This window comes from Pelecanus crispus, chromosome 12 (genome assembly GCF_030463565.1).
Source record: "Pelecanus crispus isolate bPelCri1 chromosome 12, bPelCri1.pri, whole genome shotgun sequence".
Lineage (NCBI taxonomy): Eukaryota > Metazoa > Chordata > Aves > Pelecaniformes > Pelecanidae > Pelecanus > Pelecanus crispus.
The window spans coordinates 29,160,136-29,181,968 of record NC_134654.1 but is presented as its reverse complement, the minus strand read 5'-3'; the positions used below and the strand labels follow the sequence as shown (position 1 = coordinate 29,181,968).

Sequence of the window (21,833 nt, the reverse complement as noted above, 5' to 3'; positions counted from 1 at the left end):
GGGGACAACAAGGGGCGAATCCTCTCCCCAGGCTGTGCCTGGGTGCTCCCCGGAGCCGGCCAGGTCAGCAGCGGCATGGCCGCCCTGCCTGCAGCCCCGCTTGCGGGCGGCCGTGCTCCACGAGGGCTGTGAGGGATGGTGGCGGCGGCGGCTCCGATGGTGCCTGTGGCCGGCGGCTGGGGACAGCGCTGGCTCCAGGAGCCCTGGGATGCTCCGTGCGGTCGGTGCTTTGGCACCCGGCGCAGCAGAGGCTGGGGGCCGAGGCGCCTGTCTGCGGAGCCGCCGCGAGGCCGAGGAGCCAGGGCCCTCCTTCCCCTGGCCTGGTGCCCCCCGTGCGGGCATGGCGTGGCTCTGTCCCGGAGGGATTTCCTCATCCCTTTGCCCTGGCTCGGGTCTGGCAGCCGGAGCCGGCAGCCGCAGTGCCAGTGCCCTGGGAGAGGACGGTGCCCGGCCTGGCAGAGCGGGCAGCGAGCGGAGCCGAGGGGGGAACCCGGGCCCCCCTTCCCCACCTGGTTTCTCTGCATTTTCGTTGGGCAATTGTCAGTTTCGACCTCGAAAACAAACCAGACTTTGTCAGTGAATTTTATTTTAAATAGTTTAATTTGCCCTGGAGGAGCTGCCGCCGCCGCCGCTGCCTCTGCCAGTCAGGGATAAACACAAGAAGAGCAGTTCTGGGAAGTGAGGCTGCGGTGAACCAGCTGGTCTGAAATGCAAACGAGCTCTGGAGCTCTGCCTGAGGCAGGAGTGGTGAAACACGGGGGAAGGGCCGGGGAGGGGAGCGGGGCGGGAGGCTCCGGCCGGGACCCGCGCCCCCCCCCGCCATCCCCCGGGGGCTCCGCCTCGCCCTGCCCGCTGCGGGCGCCCGCGGGGACCCCGGCGGCGGGGGACAGGCGCTGCCCTCCGTGGCCGTGGGCCAAGCCCGTCCCCGGAGGAGGGGGGGGCTGCCAGGGCGGGCAGCCGGGGGCGGCAAAGGCCGATTCGGCCGCGGGAAGGAGCCGCGTCCTTCCCCGAGGAGCCCTTCGCCGGGGGCCGGGCTGGCCAGGAGGGAAGGGGGGAGGCGAAGGGCTCGGGGCGGGGGGGCTGAAACTGCCGGGACGGCGATGGGGTCCCCGCGGGTCGGGCTGCAGCTTCCCGCCTGTGCCCGGAGGCGCGTGCAGAGCCGTCCCGAGCGTGCGTGGGCCGGGGCAGCCCCCGGCCCGGCGCTGCCGGACAGCGAGACCCCCCCGAGCCCTTCCCGAGCCCCCCCGAGCCCTTCCCCAGCCTTTCCCAACCCCTCCGAGCCCTTCCCGAACCCCCCCGCCAGCAGCGGCGTTCGCAGCGGCCTCTCCACGCCGCCACCGCGGGCTCAGCGCTCGGCGGGGCCGGCAGCCGCTCGCAGGCCGGGCCGAACCGCAGTCGATCCCTGCGGACGCCGAGCCTGCCCGCCGGCCGGGCCGGGCCGGGCCGGGCCGGGCCGGGCCGGGGCCTCCCGGCAGCAGCGGGCTCGGGCAGGGCTGGCGCTGCGGCGGGGCTGCGGGCCGGGGAGGCGCCGGGCCGGGCCGGGGGTCTCCGGTGCCGCCCGCCCCGCCGCGCTCGGCCGAGACCGGGGGGACCCGGCCAGGGGAGGGCCCCGGGCGGCCCGCGGCGGCGGCGTCCCGGAAGCGGAAGCGCGGGGCGGGCGCGTCGCCATGGCAGCGGCCGGAAGCGGAAGGCGCGCGGGGCTGATGGCGGCGGCGGCGGGGGGCGCGGCGCTGTGGCGGCGGCTGTCGGCCTGGCTGCCGCGGGGCCGCCTGGGCCTGGCCGCGCTGCTCGGCCGCCTCTCCGACCGCCTGTCCCGGGGCCGCGACCGCCGCGCCCGCAGGTAAGGAGCCGCGCCGAGCCCGGCCGGGCTCCCCCCGGGCTCCCCCCGGCGCGGCGGGCCAGGGGCCCCGCTCCCCTGCCTGCGGCCGGGAGCCCTCGGCCGCCCCCGCTGTTGGTCTTGCGTTACCCGGCGCCCCCCCCCGCCCGGCGCCCCCCCCCGCCCGGCGCCCCCCCCCGCCCGGTGCCCCCCCGCCCGGTGCCCCCTCGCCCGGTGCCCCCCCGCCCGGAGCCCCCTCGCCCGGCGCGGCGCTGCCCGGGGGTTCTGCTCCGTGCGTGCCCGGCCAGAGGCCTTAAGGCGGCTCCGGAGGCGCGGGGAGAGACGGCCCTGCCGGCAAGGGACCCCCCGGGCTGCCCCGGGCCGGGCCGTTCCGCGGAAGCGATCGCTGCTTTCTGCAGTGAATCAGCTCCCAAAATGCGGGTTAGGGCTGGGGTCGGGCTCAGGCTTAGGGCTAGGTCCGCTCCTCAGGCTTGCTTTAGGCCACCTGCGCTGGCTGGCCGTTTGCCCTTAGGACAGGAGGTGTGCTTTATTTCCTTCTTCTTTTTTATTTATCTTACTCCTGCTGTCTTTCAGGTGCTAAACAATATTACTCATTTGCTAGGGATAGCTTTGCACCTCGGCTATCCGGAGTGCTGGGCAGCCTCCGGAGCGGCACTGGCTGGGGTTTAGGCATTAGGCGCAACCTGCCCGGACTGGGCGTTGTCCGTGGAAGGGGAGATCCCCCCATCAGGGGAAGAGATGAGAACAGGTCTCAGTCCTGTCTGTGCTGGGGCTGCATCTGCCGTGAGAGGCGAGCGGGGCAGAGGGCCGCTCCTTCCAGCGGCAGTCACCGTTATGCTGGAGCAGGTGAATTAACAAACCACGCGCAGAGGGTGTTTGCAGCGTCATTTTAAATGGATCTGAGCGGGCTGCTGCGGGAAGGAGTGGGCCTTCATTCCTCTTCCCACAGCTCTTTCCTGACATCTCCCTCGGGCAGCTGCGCAGCGAGTGGGATCCAGGAGCTGACCTCTGAAAACTGCCCAAACTCTCCCTTTCGTCTCTCTCCTTCCCCAGGGAGCGAAAGGGACGGGGGAGGCACAGCTGCTGGGAGGTAGATCTGCCCTTCTCGGTGCCAGCCTGGCTGTGTGCTGTGCTAAAGGCAACGCACAGCCGCAGCCTCAGTGACGTGGTTCCTCCCGTCAGTCTTTCTGCAACCGCACTCCCCTGAAGAGCTTCCCCTCTCCTTATTTTTGCTACTGCGCTGCTGCCCGAGTTTGGCTGATGCTGCTGCTCCTTTTGTGGGGCTGTGTGACCAGGTGTACAACTCATGCTAAAAACAAAACATTAAAACATTAAAAAACCAGAGCCGATTGTCTTTCTGTAGAACCACATCCTGGGTTCAGAAGCAATCAAACAAAATGCTTTGAAGAAGTCTTTAATAAAAGGTCTTTTGCCCAAGTCTTTGGGCATCACTTTGCACGGTACTTGGTAAGAGCGCTGGAAGGATTCTGTGTTTTGTTTTAGTTAGTACGGTGCCTGATACAGTCTTCTGGATGAGTTAAGCTTATTTTTGTAAGGGTGGCAACTCTCATATCACAGCATATCTTCACTCTCCTTTTCCCCCGGACAGCAGATGTGCTGCAGTCGCCCTTGCTGTTGCCTCAGAGCCCTGTGTTAGCCCGTGTTCTGCTGTATGTTCCTGGTTAAGCCAAGGAAATTCTTTTCAAACTTCTCTTTTGGTTTCGTCGGGGTTTTTAGCATAGATAAATTACTAGACTGAGCCCTGGAAAGAGACAGCTGAATTCAAAGGCAAGCAATTTGTAGATCCCCCCCGTGCCCCGTGTGGTGACGTACGCGTGGGTGAAAGGACGGCGCCGTATCCTGCAGTTTCACTTCACCTGTGGTTCTGCAGATGAGGTTTTACACTGAATAAGAGTGTTTCAGCTCCATCAAGAGTTTGTATACCAAAACCACAATTTTAAAAATAGAACACACAAAAAAAATCCCTCGTTTGTATTTAGGGTCAACGTCTTATGCAGAAAAGATTTGAGGTGGTTCCTTTTAGTTCTGTTTTCTCTTTCCGCTTAACTCGATGATGTGGAGTACATGGGAAGGGCTCCCCCCCCCGCCCCATTTTCTGTTTCTCTGAAAGCTGGTTTGTCGGAAGTATGGAATTTTGATGATTTCTTCATAAGGTTACATGGTTTCTGACTGTTGTGTGCGTACAGTTGAAAGGATTGTGTCATACTTGGGGAGTCACTTGAGCTATTTTCAGTCAGCAGTGGGTAGAAGCTGCCGCTTCAGTAGACGGTTGCTGTGCCGTTGTTACTGGCGGCTGGAGCAAAATACTGATTTATTTGATAATTATTAAAGCCTTAGGCTCTCCACACTAAGTAAGTTCTAAAATTTCAGTATTAGATTAAAAGATCAAACAGTGTAGATATACTCTAAATTGCATAGGCAGTAAAAAATCCAGAGTATAGAATTAGTGGGTATCAACGCGTGCGTAGAATTAATCTGAAGGCTCAAAGCAAATAGTGCTGGTGACGCCGATGATTTTACTCCCTCAGCAGCGCTGGGAAGGGGCTGCCTGAAGAGCGCCTCGTCGATCCATAAAGCTAATGTTCGGCCACGTAGAGTGCGGATGCAGTTTAACTTGCAGTTTTCATACTCTTTGCCAGACAATGGCTTCTTGGAATCAAGTTTCTGGAAAGTGGCTTCTCAGCCATCGTACTGGCTTTTGGAAGTATAATTGGCCAGGATTGACCAATGGAATAATAAGGAAAATATTTATCTCCTCTTGCTGATTAACTGTTATCATAAAATGCATAAAATTTCCCACTGTTACTTCAGTGGGAATAATTCCAGAGAACATAATTTGTAATCTGCGGGGCTGGCGTATAGCCCTGACTTTGTTATTGCTCTGCAAGCCATGCATTTTGTTGTTTTTAAAAAAAGTATTTTTGGATGCTAATCTGAATTCACATAGGTCAATCTTCCTTGCTTTGTTTGCCGTGCTCGCTTGATAATGTAGCGGTGGGTCTCTGCTCCTGGTACGTGGCCCGTGCCTTGAGATGCGAGTTGAGCAAAGATGCGCAAAGGTCCTGCTCAGATCCTCTAACGACTGACTACAGCGTGCTTGAAAAACAGTATTTCTTGTATTTCTTTTCTGCTTTGATTTTTTTTTAAAAAAATCTTCTATGGAATATTTCCATTGTTTTTAACAGCCTATGTTGGTGATTTATATAACTTCTGGGTGTCAAGTCTGAGCCTGGCCCACATGATCTGTTGAAAAATGCCGTCCTAGGAATTCTTGCACGAATTGACTCAGATTTCTGTTGCGATGAATAGTCAGTGACAAACTAGTGGATTTTCCAGGAAACACGACTGCAAACTGTCTGGCTTCTGCGTAAGGGTATTCGGAAACCTTGTGAAGATCCAGTGTTTTATCATGAAGCAAATGGGTGAAATCATCTTCCTGGAATCTGTGGTCATTCGGGCTTTGGATTGTGGTAAAACCTAAAAGTTCCTCATAACAAATTCTGGTAAAGGTTGTAATCAAGTTTCTTCTTGGTATGTGGTGGTGGCAGAATGCATCAGGATGGTCACAAGATGGTGGCTGCCTGTTGTCCCGCGGGACCTGGCGTTCCTCCGGGGTGAGAGCAGCCGCCTTGTTCTGTCCTGACAGCAAGGCTGACTCCTGCAAGTAGGATTTGCAGACCAGAATGCTTTCTGTCAGGTTTGGGGATGTAGTTCAGTCCCTTGCTCGTCAATTCCTGGATCTCATGGGAGTTGCTGCTGCTAATTGTGCTGAAATGTGGTTTTGTCATGTGGAAAAACTCCTACCAGGGGTTATTGTATGACTTGATGAATTTGCATGCTAAGTCTCAGGGAAGAAAAGATGCCATTTGCTTCTTGGCACTCCCTGAAGCATGACTGTTAGCAGTAAGTTGGTTTCTTCCCTAAACGACTTCAAAGGAATTAAATTTGTTCTGAAATTTCTTTTTAAAGAAGGAGCTTCCTGCTGTTCCCCTTACAGTTACTTTGAAGTTTGTAAGAGAAGTCTTGACCTTCTTTTAGTACTTGTGCAGAAAGCAAGCGGGGTCGTTGTAGAGGGCTGCCTAATGTTTCGCAGTTGTGGTTCTTGGCTCGTACCTGTTGAAACGTACCTGTTGAAACGCACCTGATCCTTTGGTACGTCGTTCTGGTGCTATGGCTTTGTTGCTTTTGCTAGTACTTGCACTCAGGCACTTTACGTGTCGTAGGGGTTTGGGGTTTTTTTTTTTTTTTTGATACGTTTGAGGGGTTGAGGCATTTTTCTGTTTTGTTAAGGAACTTTTAGGGTAGCATGACTTTTAAAATGTCTTTACCTGAAATAGAAACAGCTAGCCTTTAGTCAGGCTGAGAGCTAAGCTAGACATGAAAGTGACTGTTGGCCATGGCAAAGCTGACGTGTGTGTGATGAAGAGAATGCAGAAGTGACTGATTACAGGGATAGCTGGTACCACAGCGGCACCGCCAGACACCTGATTTGTGGGTGTTTGGGAGAGTTCACATCCTCAGTTTCTTCAGCTTCCAGCCTGTTTCCTCTCTTGTATTCCTGTTCTGACAAAAGAGTTGTTTTCCTTCATCTCCCCTGCCGGTTAGGGGAAGGAGCCGATGATGTCAAGGTCTGTTCTCCCACCTTTTTCTTGTGTTCTTCTGTTTCTAGATTTGGCTTTGGTGATTCAGCTGGGATTATGGAAAGGCGTTCTCGCCATTGCGGATCCTTACAGTGTATTGGCCCTAGTTGCTGCTCTTTCTTTGCCTGCTTGGATGTTGTTTGTGGGAAGCAAAGGCTCCATCATACAGAATTTCTCCACCTTTCTTTTCACAGATCATCATGGCTTCTTCTAGCCCCCTTGCTCAGCCCTCCTGTTCCTGTGGTCACAGCCCCGCCTTGTTCCCTTTGTCCAGAAGGAGCACACAGGTTCCAGTGGATCAGGAATCTGGTTCCAGAGTTTGGTATCTCCAGCTCGCATGTCAAGGTGCTTTCATCCCCAGCTGAATTCTATGAACTCTTGAAGGTGAGTTGTGGGTTCCGAGTTACGGGAGTGGTTTTTGGGGGCTGGGTGCTGCAGTGGTTATGGAGAATCATAGACAAGTTGTTAGGAAGGAGCACCTGCAGGTTACTGTCCAACCTTCTACTTGAAACAGGATTGTCAATGCTAGATCAGGTCAGGCAGGCTTTGTCTAGCTGAGGCTTGAAAACAGCTGAGGGTGGAGGTTCTGCCTCTGGGTAAGCAGTTCCAGTGCTGCGCCGTCTCAGTAGTTTACAGTTTTTTTTCCTGGTGTCAGACTTGAACTTTCCAAAGCTGCTTGTGGCTGCTGCTCAGCTGTAACTACCAAGAAGAGTTTGGCTCTGTCATCTTTGTAACTACTCTAAAAGTAGTTGCAGGCTGCTGTTAGATCAGCCCCCAGCCTCCTCTTTGCAATACGAAACAAGCACAGCTCCCTCAATCCCTCCCAAAGGTCTCTTAGGTCATTACAGTGTGGATGCTGTAATACTGCATCTCTTAGGTAAGTAGTAGGGCTGAGGTGAGAATTTCTTTGTTTAGCTCAGTTTCTTGAGTCTTTTCACAATGCGTATTTAAAGCAAGTTCCAGTACTTTTGAAATGCGATCTCAGCTCGCCACAGTAAGCTGTTGGAGAAGAAGGCTTGGATGGGCCACGAAGGCAGCAGCTACCACCCCTGCGGCGTCGGTGGTGAGCGCAGGGGCAAGGAGGAGAGCTCTGTAAACAAAGGTCTCTAGGTTCTAGCTAGTTCACAGGATGGAATACGAAGGATGAAAGCAGTTGCTGAATGAAAGCTGGGATTGCTGGTACGGATGCAATCCCAATGTTGCAGCTACTGTGTGGTAACTGCTCTTGTATGTAACAGTTTCAGCTGCAGGGAATGTGTTCCTCAGTTTTCCAGAAATCCTTGATTTCTTCCTTAATTTTTGGATGCAGCAATGGTGCTGATGTTGCTCTGTAAAGACCTGTACGTTTTACATCTTTGCTATCAGTCTGTCATACTTGTACCTCTCCTACAAGGCAAGGGAGACGATGTTCTGATTTGGCTAAACTGATTCTCCTGAGGGATCCACAGCTCTTCTGTGGTCTGGATCTTTAGGTCCTAGTGATCACAGAGGCCAAGGATGAAACTGAACTTATTTTCTGCTACTCCCAGGTGCAGATAAAAACAGCCAAGCAGCGAGTGGTGATGGCTTCGCTATACCTGGGGACGGGGCTCCTTGAACAGGAGCTGGTGAGTGTGGAAAGGGTTTGGGAAGGGGAGAAAGTGAATGCAGAAAGAAAGTGCTTGCCTTTGCAAAAAGCGTCCTGTTCCTGCAGGTGTGAGGTGTGTGTGAGGTGCAATTTATGAGCTTGTAATGTCCTTAAAGCTTTCATTTTGGGATTTACTTTACATGTGTTTTCTCCTCTCCTGGAGAGTTTTCCTAGGGTTCTTGGCTGCATTTGTGTACTTGTACGTGGGGTGGGGGAGGGAGGAATTTGGAAGGGAGGCGTGTGGAGTTTCTGTTTTAGGCCTAGTACAGAGCCATGGAACTACTGAACTTTTTCACAGGATAATGAGCCTGGATCTTTCAGACTGTTAGAGATTATTGGCGTAGTGTTCAGAGGGGTTTTGCATAACTGTGGGATCATGGATATTTTTTTTTTCCCCCGGCATTTTTCTTGAACGTGATTAAAGTTGTATGTATGTAGTGCTATGTTTTGTCCTCCAAGTACAACATGCAGATGCAGTATTGGCTCTCTGCAGTTAAGACAGAGGTCAGTTTTGCTTCATGTTGTTTACCTTTTCTGTTTCCTGTCCTTCCCTCTAGAAACAAAAGCATTACCTAAGACCTTTAGGGAGAAGCCTGACCTTGGCCAGTTTCTTATGTTAGAATGCAAATTCCACAACAGGGTAAAGGTGAATAGGGTGCTGCACAGGGTTTTGTGCCTGGCTTTGTCTGGGCTTGTACACAAGATTTGAATTTGCATGTGACAAACAGTCACAGTTAAGGAATAAAACTGCCTCTGCATCATTTGTGAGCTCCTACCAAGGTTTCTCTTTGGTAATGCAAATCTGTGATTTAGGAATGATGTTGGGACTTTTTCTGCTAATATTAATTGCTCTTCAGTGGCTTGAAGAATCTGCGCGTGTAAAATCGATGCCCTTTCCCATATTGCTTTAGGCTGATAGAGAAGGATGCCAGTCTGGCAGATGTGAAGTCTAAACTAGCAGTGTTTTGCATGAGTGGGAGAGAGTCATACTAGGGTGTGGAAGCTTTCATGGCCACTGGCCTCCTGGGTGCTGAACACTTTCATTATAAAGCTTTATTTGCTTTCTGTAATGAGTAGAGAAATCTCTCTGCAGGTGGATTGCTTAGAAGAAACACTGGAGAAATCACTGCAAGCAGAAGGATCGTCTAACCTCAGAGTTTCCATTCTTCTTGACTACACCAGGGGATCTCGGGGTAGATATTATGATGATTTGCTTTCTTCAAAGGCTTATTTTACAGTTAGGCTGGATAAACTGGTTTTTTCAGAGAGAGGCTGTCTTGACCAATTGGACCTACTTGCTTAACTCGTATACCTTTCAAAACTGGTCTTTTGTATACCAGTAACTACTTATTCCCAGAAAATCTTCAAGCTGAGCAGCTTTTCTTTTGAAAATAGAAGGTAGAAGCGAGAAGGGCCAAACTCTGCTCTGTGCAACTTCTGCTTTCTTGCTTAGTTGACTTGTCAGTGCATTTGCCCTTATCCATCATGCTCTTTTACATTTTAATTTTTAAAGGAAAGTGGGAATTGTTGGAAGTAGCAGTACACTTAATCAGAAACCTTTGTGGTGACTCTTTGTAGCATGTGCTAACTAATACTAGGTGTGGCTTGATTAAGAAGCTTGAATGGTGTCAGACCTGCTCAATGACTGTTTCCAAGGCCCATTCATCAATGAACTTACAGTTCTGGATGTCAATTTCAATACTGACATAGTGCAAATGAAAATGATTTAAAAAAAAAAAAAAAAGGAAAACATGTTAAGTGCCAGCAGATGAGATGGGTGCTTACTCTGTAACCAGCTTCTAGCTGAGGAGCTGTGGTGCCTTGCTGTGATGTATCCCCTGTCTGGTGTGATCCTGTGTGTGAAACTCCCCTTGTCTCCCAGGTAGGAAGAATTCTCGAACAATGCTAATTCCATTGCTGCAGCGATTTCCTGAGCAAGTCCGCGTGTCCCTCTTCCACACCCCAAACTTGCGTGGACTTCTCAGGCTCCTGATTCCAGAGCGTTTTAATGAGACCATTGGACTGCAGCACATCAAGGTCTATCTCTTTGATGATAATGTGATCCTGAGCGGGTGAGTCCTGCCTCTTCAGGCCCTTATATGGTTCATTTAGCTGAGGTTTTGAGGCAAGGTATGCATGCTGCCAGTGTTGTCTGAACTTCATTATTTGCATCTGGTCTTTCCGTAGTGATCATATCAATGCTCTTGTGAGATGGAAGAGCAATGGCAGCTCTTCCACGTGAGATTCTCATATGAAAGAGTGAGTCTTTCTCAAAGGGAAAAAGGAAAGACATGTCATGATTCAAAAGGAAATGACCAATTTGTACTTTAGTCCAGTTATATGCAGAGTGAGATCTGTAACCTAGGCTGGGGTGTTCAGGATCATATGCCTATGTGCTCTTCTGGAACTCAACTCTTCTTTTTCTCTCCTAGCGCAAACCTGAGTGATTTGTACTTCACCAATCGTCAGGATCGCTATGTTCTCCTGCAGGACTCTCCTGAGATTGCAGACTTCTTCACGGAGCTAGTGGATGTGATTGGAGATGTGTCTCTGCAGTTACAGCAAGATGATACTGTCCAGATGATGGAGGGGATGGTACACCCGTACCAAGGTAGGAGGGAGGTGTCTTACCTGGTTGGATGATACGATCCAGAGGAGGGGAGTAACAGCCAGGGTTTAAAGATGAGTTGAACTCCATCCATTTGTGAATTGCTGAGTGTCCGACCATTGTTTACAGACCGCGAGGTGTCCTATTTCTGTGCCATCCATTATTAAAATCAAGATTGCTAGAATTCTGAGACTGGATCTGTCGGAGTGTTCCTGGCGCAGTGGCTATCACCAGCTAATCTGGCAGAGTGTGCGAAGGCTAGAAGTTCCTTTGTAACTGTCTCATTGCTTCTTCATAATCTGCTGCTTATGACCTTAAACAAGAAACTTAAATTCCTTGAGAGGTTCTTTCTATTTTTGATATTAATGTCTGTAATTCTGGATGTTCTGTGTGTACATATTCTGAAAGTTTCATGAATGTAGTGCTATTTTTGGTAATTAGTATTTTGTAGTCAAGTCTTTTCTGGGAATCAAATGAATATTGGATTAGGAAGACGAGAACCAAGTATTGAAGAGGGCAGAGAAGGGCATCTGTCTGTCAGGCTGATTGCATCATAAGTTTTTGTTTTTGGCCTTGTGCGCTGCTGTGTGACGTAAGCTTAGACTGTGGGCAGTAGTTTATTTTGTATGCTCCAGTTCACTCTTGGTTACCATTTTAGCTTTGCCCTGGTCTTTTCATTTCTCAGTGGATTTTTCAAGCTGCTGCCAGTCAAGTTTCTTACCCCTCTTAAAGCTGAATATTTTTCTTCTGTAATGTATCTTTGCTAACCTTAGAACACCTGTTTTTGAGACTTGGGGAAGAAAATTGTGTGGTCTTTGTGTTAGCTCCTTTTTGTTCTCCTGTTGGTGTCCTGTCAGTATTTTTTTCCCGCTACATAACAGGTGATGCATAGCTCTGTACCCTTCGGTCTCAAACACAGTCTCTTGTGGTTTTCCTGTAGGAGACAAGATGGCTTACTGTGAGATAGCAAATCGAAGAGTCATGGAGGTGATCAACTCTGCCAGGACACGACAAGAACTCCTTCACGCAAAGACTTTTCATGGCAGCCAGCAAGGCAGCTCCTTGTTATCCCAGCAAGGCTCTCGAGCATCTGGGGGTCTGAAACCAGAACCCGACACCTGGATCTATCCCTTAATCCAAATGAAACCTTTTGGGATTCAAATAGATGAGATGGTCACAGAGACGCTGCTGACAGAGGCTGAACGGGATGCCAGGGTATACCTTACCACCGGCTACTTCAACCTGACACAAGCTTACATGGACCTCATTCTGGGCACTAGGGCTGAGTATCGGATTCTTCTGGCCTCACCGGAGGTGAATGGTTTTTTTGGTGCCAAAGGGGTGGCAGGTGCCATCCCTGCTGCCTATGTTTACATTGAACACCAGTTTTACAGTGAGGTCTGCTACCTTCACCAACAGGAGAGGATCCAGCTGCAGGAGTACTCGAGGGCTGGGTGGACTTTCCATGCCAAAGGTAAGATGTCCATTTCCCAAGAGGACTTGTTCAGAAGGCGTTTGAGACTTGTGCGTATTTGGATTGTGCAACTAGTGAGGGGATGGCTGGGTGCCAAGTCTAGACTTAACCTCCAAAGTATTCATCCAAGGTTGAAACATCTTGCTTGCATAAACCTGAAAGGTTTGGATCACTCAGGGGACAGCCATGCAAAGTCATGTTTTGCCTGATACGAATATATTCCCAGAGATTATACAAGAATTGTCCCTGTGGTGACAGTAAGGCACTGTCTTGATATGAAACTTGATGTGAAAGAAAAGGAAGCATCTGGATGTATTTATGATAGCAGTAACAGTTGTGATTCAGTTTCTTGTGTCCCTCTTGCCAGTTTGAGCAGCAAGAAGCGATGACTGTGTCAGGGACCCCAGGGTGGGATCTGCGGCAGAAGTGGGAAGGGAGCTCGCTGGTGGTGACTCCCCAGTGGTCCTGGACGCCGCGTTCTCTTGGCAGCCGGTCTCTGTGGGGATGATGCAGGTGTTGAGGAATTTGTACCAGCTTCTGTTCACGGCACACAGGAAAGTGCAGCATGGTGAATAAATGCGCCCATGTGCCTTCTGGGAGGCAGCTGGAGGGGAAGTTGCTGAGAAATGAATGTTGCTTAACAAACGTAGTTAATAATAAACAAAAATAATTAACACTGCCATCGTGGTCTTCTGTAGAAGACCCCAGGTTCTTTCGTTCTTGATAGATTGTGTACAACTTTCACAAGCCCAATGACACCTTGACCAAAGGAGGAATATTTTCCCCTGGCTGGTTGTTGCTGGTTGCGTCTCTAGATTTTCCTTCCAGAAAGTGCAGTCCTTGACTCTTATGTTCTCCTACTTTATACACAGTAGTAAGTATTTGATTGCTCAGTAGTAGATTTTAATAATGTAAATAGCTTAGGAAGTCTACTTAATTGAGGTGTGGGCTTTTTCTTTTTTTTTGAGAAGTCTGATGCATGTGACGCTTTATAAATATCTAGATTCTTATGGTCCTCCCACGTGGAGGTGCACCGGTGGAACACCTCACAAAATGACGTGGTCTTCTGGTCAGGCATGGCCCTTGGCCAAACTGAGACATCTTTGCTGTGTTCCACAGCATCTTCTGTTACTCTAATCTTCTGCAAGCAGAGCTCTGCGCGGCATCGCTGTGTCACTTCCTGTGATGGCTCACTGGTCCCCTAGGACAAGTCTATTACTGTAAGCAGTACCCAATCTGGCACTAATTAACATGCAAGTTTCCCCAGCCGGCTTTGCAGTGTGCTGAGGGGCATTTCCATTGTTTGCAGCACGTGTCCGATTTGAACTCCGGAAGGATGCAGCCCCTGGGGCTCTGGCCTGTTCCTGTTCCCGAGTTCTTCTCTTCTCCCATTGTTTTTTTTAAGGAGACTAGCTGTTAATGATTCTGGGAATGCCTTTATCTGTCCTGCTTCCTGCAGGGCTGTTCAGAAGGTGGTTCAGCGGTGGTAGGGAGAGAAAGTTGCTGAGTAGGCCTTCTCTTGACTAAAGAAAATACACGTGTTACTAGGCTGCCTCTAAGTTGAAACTACAAACCTTTCTAGCGAGCGTTGTGCCTCTCCGGCAGTGAGATCAGTAACTCTGGTGCAGTAAACCCCTTATCTCAATCCAGGACAACTTGAAGGAGGTGCCTGCCCGGCTGGGAAGTCCTGTGTGGCCTGTCTTCCAGGAAGCACGTGCTCAAGTGATCTGTGGTTCACAGGTTCCTCCTCTTGCTGGGCACTGCTGACTGAGTGGGATTTTGTGGTTTGGCATGGATTGAGCTCGGAAGGCATGGGCTGCTTTTCCACGCTACCAAGTGCATGTGGCAGCCAGTCCCTTTTTGGGCCAGCTGTGCCTTTGGGCTCTATGTGCTGTATGGTATTGCCTTTGAGAGAGGGATACAAGCCTCGGAGTTCAGCAGCTCCTGTGCTTGGCAGGAGGGACAGTCACAGATGTTTGCTGCCTTCTTTCTGCTTCCTCTTCAGAGTGCTGGAAGGATCAGCTTGTTTCTCCCTTCTCTGGCATGCTCTGCCCTTTGGCACATGTTTGATTCACCCGGTTTCCTTCTGCAGGAGTTACGCAGCATGTGTGAAAGAGAGGACAGGGCAGAAGAGGGAAAAGGAGGAAACCCTGGAGACAGATGAAGGGCAGTTGCACGTAGAGCCTGGCTCCTGGAAGAGGATGTGAGATCCCTAGCAGCGAACAGCGCCTCTTAATACTTCCTTTTCGGGCTAAGATGAAAGACACCCTTTAGTGTCCTATAGGATTTAGCTGATTTACACCAAACGCTGTGGCTGCTGTTTTGTAAACCCTTCCAGCTCCTCTTAAAACACTTGTATCCTCATGCACAGCTTCCCGCAGTGTGCATTCCCAGCAGGGTTACGGCACTTCGTTCAGTGCAAGCGCAGCTGTAGCAGCCCAGGTCAGAGTGCTGGATAGCCGTCATGCACGTGTGAGTAGGAAGTGCAAACCTTTGCAATGAGAGAGGCTTTCTTAGGTGTAACATCATGAAGCCTACCCGCAGCAGTGCACATCTACCCATCTTCTGCTGCATTTCTGGGTGCGGCGGTGCGGGTGACACAGGTACATACGTCCTTTAGGATTAGGGTCCCTTCCCTGCAAGTGTCAGGTGACAGAGTGCCGGGCAGGTGGCTGTTTGCTCCGAGATAAACCTGCATTACTGCTATTGAACCGGGGCTGGGAAACTGCGCTTCCCCTTTCTGGAAAGGTGAGTCACTGTTTGAGCAGATCCTGCCAGGTGGCCATAAAGCAGAGACACCGTAAAGGCTTTAGGGCTGCCGCGTGACTGCTTAGAAAGAGCGAGGAGGTGCGCTCCTCGTAGCTGCTGCCCGGGCAGGGCTCCGGCCCGCCTTGGGAGCCTCGAGCTGCGGCTGGGCCAGGACACCATGCAGCCCCTGGCAGCCGTCCTGTTCGCTGGCAGAACCTGGCGAATCTCTGTGCCGCTCGGGTGCTTTTTGCGGCTCCCGCAGCCCCCTGCGTTGGCAGTCCTGCCCTTCTGTGGGTGGGGGTGAGCCTGTGGAGGAGTCGGCCGTGCCGCTGAGTTATGGGCAGTGCCAGCGCGGAGCCAGGAGGTGTAACTGAAAGTGGCAGTGAAGCTGCTGAGTGTGTGGGATGTGGGGGCGGGGAGGAGGTTACAGGAACCAGCGGTGAATCGGCAGCTTCTTACTCAAGGCATTCTTGGAACTGCTCTGGGGTTGAGTTAGGAAACCTGCTTCTATTTTAAGGACTAGGTGTTTTTTATGCTACGGTTTCTTTGTTGTAGTCTTTGTGCGACTTGCAGTAGGGATAAGCCATCTATCAGGGACCTGCGCAGGGCTCTTCTAAGCACTTGTGCCTTGCTAAGTGGAGGGCAAACACTTCTTGGGTCTGTTTATACACAGAGAATGGCTGTAGAGACTCTCCTTGGCAATAGTCCTGGCTTTCCTGTGGCATCCCTAGCTGCTCTTTCCTGCTGCGCTACAGTGGTGTGCTTGAGAATAGTATGGTGTTTCCATCTTGCGCTTGAAAAAACGGCCCTGGGTTGTATCACGCTTGCCCTTTTTGCACTGGCAAAGCTGTGTGTGAACTGCAGTGGTGAGTGGACTTGGGAGCCTTGCATCCTGGCAAGAGTTTGATTTCGTCTTCGGGTGGCTCCTCAGGAAGTGAGTGGGTATAATAATTTGCACTTCTCTTACGAATCTTTATTTCATGTGAATTCACCTGTCGGAGCAGGGAGATGCCTTTTCATGTCACTATCTCGTGTGGTCTTGGGAAAGGGGTTAGTCACTGCGCAACTGCGCTGCTTCCAGTTCTGGAACTGACTGGTGCGGGCCTGGCTCACCAGCCTGGTGCTCTGTTGCTTGGCGTAGGTTTTCCTTTACTGAAAAACTGTTTGTCTTATTTCAGTGTTTCTGAGATATGCCGTGGTGCAAAACGACCTCTAACTTAATGACAGTGACTCATTCTGGATTATTTTGGGGGCCCTCCATGCAATGATTTACGTTCTTTAGAATGTGTCCCTGGGGCGGCACGGAGCGTGCTGCAGCCCCCCTGCTAAGAGCACATGAGTTTGGACAATGCAGGCTGTGCAAGGGTACCCCAAGATTCATCCACAGCTTTACGAGACATGCTAGACCAAATGCAAGGAAGCTTGCTTTGTGTCGTGATCTTTTATAGTTACTGTAATCTAACATGTTTAATTCATTTCTTCTAAGTGAGGTGATTGTTTGAGGCTACCCTGGTCGTTTCCTTTGTCTGCCACGCTTCCTTTCTTCTCCTGTTTTTCCTGCAGGCCTCTGGCTGTACCTGGCAGGAAGCGATCTTCCCTGCCTAACGTTGATTGGCTCTCCTAATTTCGGATATCGATCAGTTCATCGTGACTTGGAAGCTCAGGTTGCGATAGTGACAGAAAATAAAGCTTTGCAGCAACAACTCCATCAGGTAAGTGGCTGATGACAGGGAGATAACAGGGATGTTGTGCTTCTTGGTCACATAGGGAATGCTGATGACGCAGTTGCAATAAAAACCTGCAGCTACAATAATTCAAAACCTTCTCGAGCATAGGAAATCTCGAGGAGCTGTCAGTTAAGTGACTATTGATGAGATGCCTGCTGCAAGTGCCTGTTTCTGGGAAATGGAGGCCATAACGGGAAAGAACATGTGTCCCCAGTGAACTCGAGTATCGGGAGTGCTCAGGTACTGGATGCTGAGAGAGGATCTGCTGGCTCTCCTCTGCTCACTGATCACACAGCACGTTCTTGGGCCTTATCCCCAGTATTTGGGCATTGCCAAGGTCGCACCATGCTCTAGGATAACGAGGTCAGGCCCTTTGAATTGCTGATCTTGGACTTCTGGAGGATTTTGCTTCTCAGGCATTTGGGAAATCCTTTGTAGGAATATAAATGCTGATCGGTTAGCTTTTGGGTGGCTGCCCACAGGCTGTGGAGGTGAACAAAGGCAGGGGATCTTAGTGTTCTCAGTGTAGTTTCTAGAAGAGGAGGATTTCTGGGCTGGTTGGATTGCCCATGAAGTTACACGACATAGTATAATCTTGAATAATAATATGACATCATATAATCTCGACACAAATATTTTTCAGTGGTTTAATGTTCAGTGTCCCAGGTGGGGTTTGGGGGGGGTTGGGTTTTTTTTTTTAATTATACAGCTCGGACTGCTCAGCACTTTTGCTGCTTCTCTAAATCCCGTCTGTTTCTCCAGCTGTCTTGACTCTAAATCTTCTGCTGGTACTGACAGGGTCCCAAGTAATTTCTCATGTAGTGCTCCAATACAAAGCAAATTGGTTTGGTGCCTCTGTGTGTGACTTAGGGATCTCAAAAATGTATTCTGTTAAGCCAAGTCCTGGCATAAGAAGGCACAGTTGTCTTCAAGATCAATGGGAATTGCCCTGTTGCATCAGGGCTCTTCCACGGGATGAGTCAGAGTACATCTAATCAGAAACAATTCTATTACTGGAAGAGTTGCTTGAATATTTCAATTCATATCTTGCCTCTACTTGTTTTTAATGGAAGGGGAGAATCAATGAAAACATGACAAAGGAATTTTCTCAAACAGTGCTGCAGTGATCTAATTTAAAGGGCTTTAAACCATTCCCATTTGCTGGAAGCTGATTTTGAGATTGGCTGTTTGTTTACTGTTCTGTGATCTTTGTTTAGAAGACTTAATACATTACTGGTACACTGCCATGAAATCACTTTGCCTATGTAACGTTCAGTTCCATTTTAAAAATGTGTGATGAGATTTGGGAAGAAATTTGAGTGGTCTGGGTATCTCTGGGTGCTCCACTGAATGAACTGAACTTCAATTCAGATAACTGGTCTCGCTTCCCAGTGATCAGATGACCTCACTGTATCAGATGAACACGGTGCGGGATCTTCATAGCAGGGCTGACTGTAGCTCTTGAAGCGTTTTGGGTTTCTAAAATTAGACTGATTTAGCACACAAAAGTCTTCCTTCTGTCGTTGGTTCATCTTTTTGGTGTTGCTTTCCAATGCTTGGTTCCTGCGTCCCTATTCCACCCTGAATTTAAACAGTGCAGAGCATTTTCTGTTGTTTGTGACAGCTAATCTAATGAAAAAAAGATTATGAACAGACTTACAGTAGATGGTCTGCTCCTTGTTTGCCTGCAAATCTAGAAACCTAACTGGCTTTGATAAGAAAACCACTTCTACCTTTGATCAAACAGCTGCTTTCACGTGCAATGCGAGCATGTATTGTCATCATGATGGTTCATTTCCTCCTTCAGCAGCATTGTGTACACACTGGAGAAGCCTAAGTGTTTCTGGTAATTTAGTTGAAATCATGACTGCATATTCATTTGAAAACACGGTGCTTGAGCTGTGTCTAGAAAGAGCTGCGTAAGCTAGTCTCTTGAGATTATGGTAAGGTTTCCTTTTCTGGCAATTACAGCGAGGGATTTAGGATTTTTCTGAAACTGAAGCTTAGCTCTCTTGCAACTGTGGGGCACAAAAAGGCAAAACCTTCTACCTTTGCTCTTCGTAGAGTTTAAATTGCTAGTTCTTGAGGTTCGGTTACTGAGCACACTGATAGTCATCAAAAGGTGGAGTGCTGTGGCAGGCGGGTGTGAAGGACGGATCCTGTGCTCGCTCCTTGGTGGTTCAAGTGCTCTGTGAGTTGTGCTGCATGGAATGAGACTCTTATGTTCAGGCTTGTGGGAGAAATGATGCATCCATTTGGCAGGATCCGTGGCCAGTTTTATCTGAGAATACGGTTTTCTTAAAGACCATTATATAATTTAATACTTAGGATTTACTGGGATGATGTTCCTTTCCCTGTATAGGAACAGGAGCAGCTTTACCTCTGCTCAGGTGTAGTCTCCTCATCAACATTTGAGCAGCCAAATCGTTATGTGAAACTGTGGGTGAAGCTGGTAACGCCTCTGATCAAGAATTTCTTTTGAAAGAAGAAAAGTTGCTGCTTTGGGTGAGTTTTCTGCCATTCTTATGGGGAATTTATATTACACTGACTGCAGTTAATAAGTGCACTACTCTCATGTGGAAGAAACAGATGATGGAAACATAGACGATGTGGGGAAAAAACAGGCATCTCTCTTTTCTTCTGGGGTACTTGCCACTGACTGGAATAATTGCTCAAGGTCTATATTGGGTTTCATGTACTAGAATTTCTGGAAGGGTCAGTGAAAGAGAACCCATACAAGGGTATTTCCCATGCATAGAAATAAAACTTCCATTTTTGAAATGTCTCTTTCAGAGTTTTGTGGAGAAGAGACTGTGTTTATTTTATCTTGACCAGCTAATAGAAAACATTGCTGGAATATTTAAAATGTTTTGTCTTCTTTTTATCTGATCAGCGCTTTGCTTTAACCTTGCAGATGTTGGTTAACAGGGGCAGTTGTTTTTGCTTTTGTGCTTCGTACAGTGTCCTGGATTTGCCTGGCTGTTTGACTGTCCAGTAACTGGAGCCCCTCTGAGCTTCATGGAATCACTCTTAGATATTTTTTTTTTTTTCTGTGCTGTGCACATAGTCCATGCAGTGGACACCTAAGGTGTGTGCCCTTGATGCTGAGTGTTCACGCATCCATGTTATTTACATAAATATGGCCTCCATCTCTGGGGTTGTGTATCTGGCTCCTTCATGTTAAGATGCATTACAAGTGTCTTTCATGAATTGTGGAGAGGACGTGAGAGGACTTTTGGTGCTAATGTGGTTTTTTTGGATGTTACTTGCTGAAAGTGGGAGGCTCAAACCGTAACACATGTCCTGCAAAGAAGTTGGTTGGGAAGCCAGATAAAAATGTGTTAGGGCGCAGGCTTGGGCTGCCCTGTGAGTTTTGCTGGTGGAGTATGTGCAGTGTGTTCTGATCTTGTATTGCCAACAAAAGGGATTTCTGGCACCCAAAAAGGCTGAAGGTAAGTGTAAAGCTTAATGGGAATTTATTCTGAATGCTTGTTATAAAGAAACAAGCAGCTCTACTTGCTTCTCCTTATGGCTTTTCTTACCACTAGCTGCGAGGGAAGTTCTATGCAACTGTATTTTAGAACTAATTGTTCAGATATTTCACGGGGTGGGATTTTGGTGAATTATTTTATGCTAAAGGGACAGGCGTTGGCTTCCGTATGGTGGCCAGAGCAGATCTAATCACCCTAATAGGCGTTACTGCTGATACAAATTATTTGTTGTGGAAGAAAGGGTAGAGTAGATTCTATAACCTAGAAATAGAAAGAAACATACTTCAGAGATTGATCTGTTTGCAGCTGGGCTTTCTTTGGGTTGTACAGGTTGACGTGTTGGTGAACTGGGCCAAATCTGCGCCTTTCTTCTTCTGTCTGGTCTAAACATATACGTGCTTCCATGCAGGAATGTGTGGTGCACATGGCTTGATGAATTTCTGCTTGCAGTTAGTGCTGAGTGATCAAACAAATAGCTGTGGAAAGACAGAGAGCTATGAGAAGGAAAGGAATCCGGATAGTTGCATGCAGTTGTTCCGTTTGGCTTCCTTCGGTGGTCTGGCTCTCAACCAGCACTTTATCAGAAACCACCAATTGAAAACCAGTATCTGTCATGAGAAACTCCATGTATTGTAAGAACAGTCTCCACATGACAGCAGTTCCAGCACTGTTTTTATTGATACTTTGCTAAAATAGTTCTGGAACAATCAAATTTAGTCTAAGTTACACAACTTTGAGGGTTTTTTTTTTCAAGTAAAAGCATTTGCTGTTTTCCATAGTCATTAAAGTTTAGATCTGTAAGAGCAGAGCAACAGCGGCAAGGATCCACTTAGCGGCTTTTTCTTTTGTCTTTAGGTTAAAGGTCCAGACATAGGTGGGACCTCGCATCCGTGTCTTATAGACAGGACATTCATAGACGTTCTTGGTGTCCATGCGGTCCACAGGGATGGCTCTGATGAAGATGACTGGCATCATGGGCGTCAACTCCTTCAGTCGAGCATCTGCGATCGCACCAGAGGGGATGTCCCATCGAGCGCCTGCAATATTATGAAATTGTCCGGGTGCCAGCTACCCAGTGGCTTTTTCACTTAGAGGGGGCTGTTTTCATAACTACTGCTGGGTGGGAAGGAGTTGCTCCAGCAGCGCAGTCGAGGGTGGAGTGTGCAGGTTGGGTAGCCATGGCTTAGTAGTCGTTAGGGCTAACATGTTGTCATCTCACTGTGACTCATGAATGCATTTTGCCTTACTGTGTGTGGGATGTCTAAATAAAATCTGTCCCCACTCGCCCCTTTAGCATGGGTTTGCATGAAAGCTGCATAGCTGAAGGTAGGACTTGGCCGTGGTGGGAGCTATGATAGCTGTCCTGTGTGGTCTGTGCGCTTGTTTAAGTGGACCCCTTTAGTGCTCTGCTGATACTGCCATCTCATTCCCCCTCGTTTTTTAGCAGTAATTACTTTAGGTTCTGAGTTTCCCCATTTGTCTTACTCGCACACCAAATAAGAGCGTAATATATTTATTCACTAGAACCACATAGCTTCAGACAGCTCCGTCCTCAGGTTCATGATACGCGGTCTGAATTTCCCCAAAACAGCTTCTGGTTTGTGAAACTCTGCTTGTAAACTGGACGGGTGCTGCCCTCAGCTGGCGTGTCTCTGGCGTT

At 49.3% G+C, this 21,833-nt stretch overlaps 2 protein-coding genes across 3 annotated transcripts in view; one reads left to right on the top strand and one right to left on the bottom strand.

Moving 5' to 3' along the window:
- The first annotated feature begins 1,667 nt into the window (after positions 1-1,667).
- PGS1 (phosphatidylglycerophosphate synthase 1) lies at positions 1,668-21,066 on the top strand. Its single transcript, XM_075720048.1, has 10 exons — positions 1,668-1,840; positions 6,693-6,882; positions 8,028-8,105; positions 9,219-9,318; positions 10,008-10,197; positions 10,558-10,736; positions 11,674-12,207; positions 16,519-16,667; positions 19,045-19,187; positions 21,029-21,066. The coding sequence occupies exons 1-9, from the start codon at positions 1,668-1,670 to the stop codon at positions 19,162-19,164; spliced, it is 1,713 nt and encodes a 570-aa protein (XP_075576163.1). The 3' UTR covers positions 19,165-19,187; positions 21,029-21,066.
- DNAH17 (dynein axonemal heavy chain 17) overlaps positions 20,694-21,833 on the bottom strand; it is a 39,628-nt gene continuing 38,488 nt past the window's right edge. For both annotated transcript variants that reach the window (XM_075720046.1, XM_075720047.1), the window contains exon 80: positions 20,694-21,210. In XM_075720046.1, the coding sequence (XP_075576161.1) occupies positions 20,963-21,210 (248 nt within the window). In that variant the 3' untranslated portion in view covers positions 20,694-20,962. The remainder of the gene's footprint in view (positions 21,211-21,833) is intronic.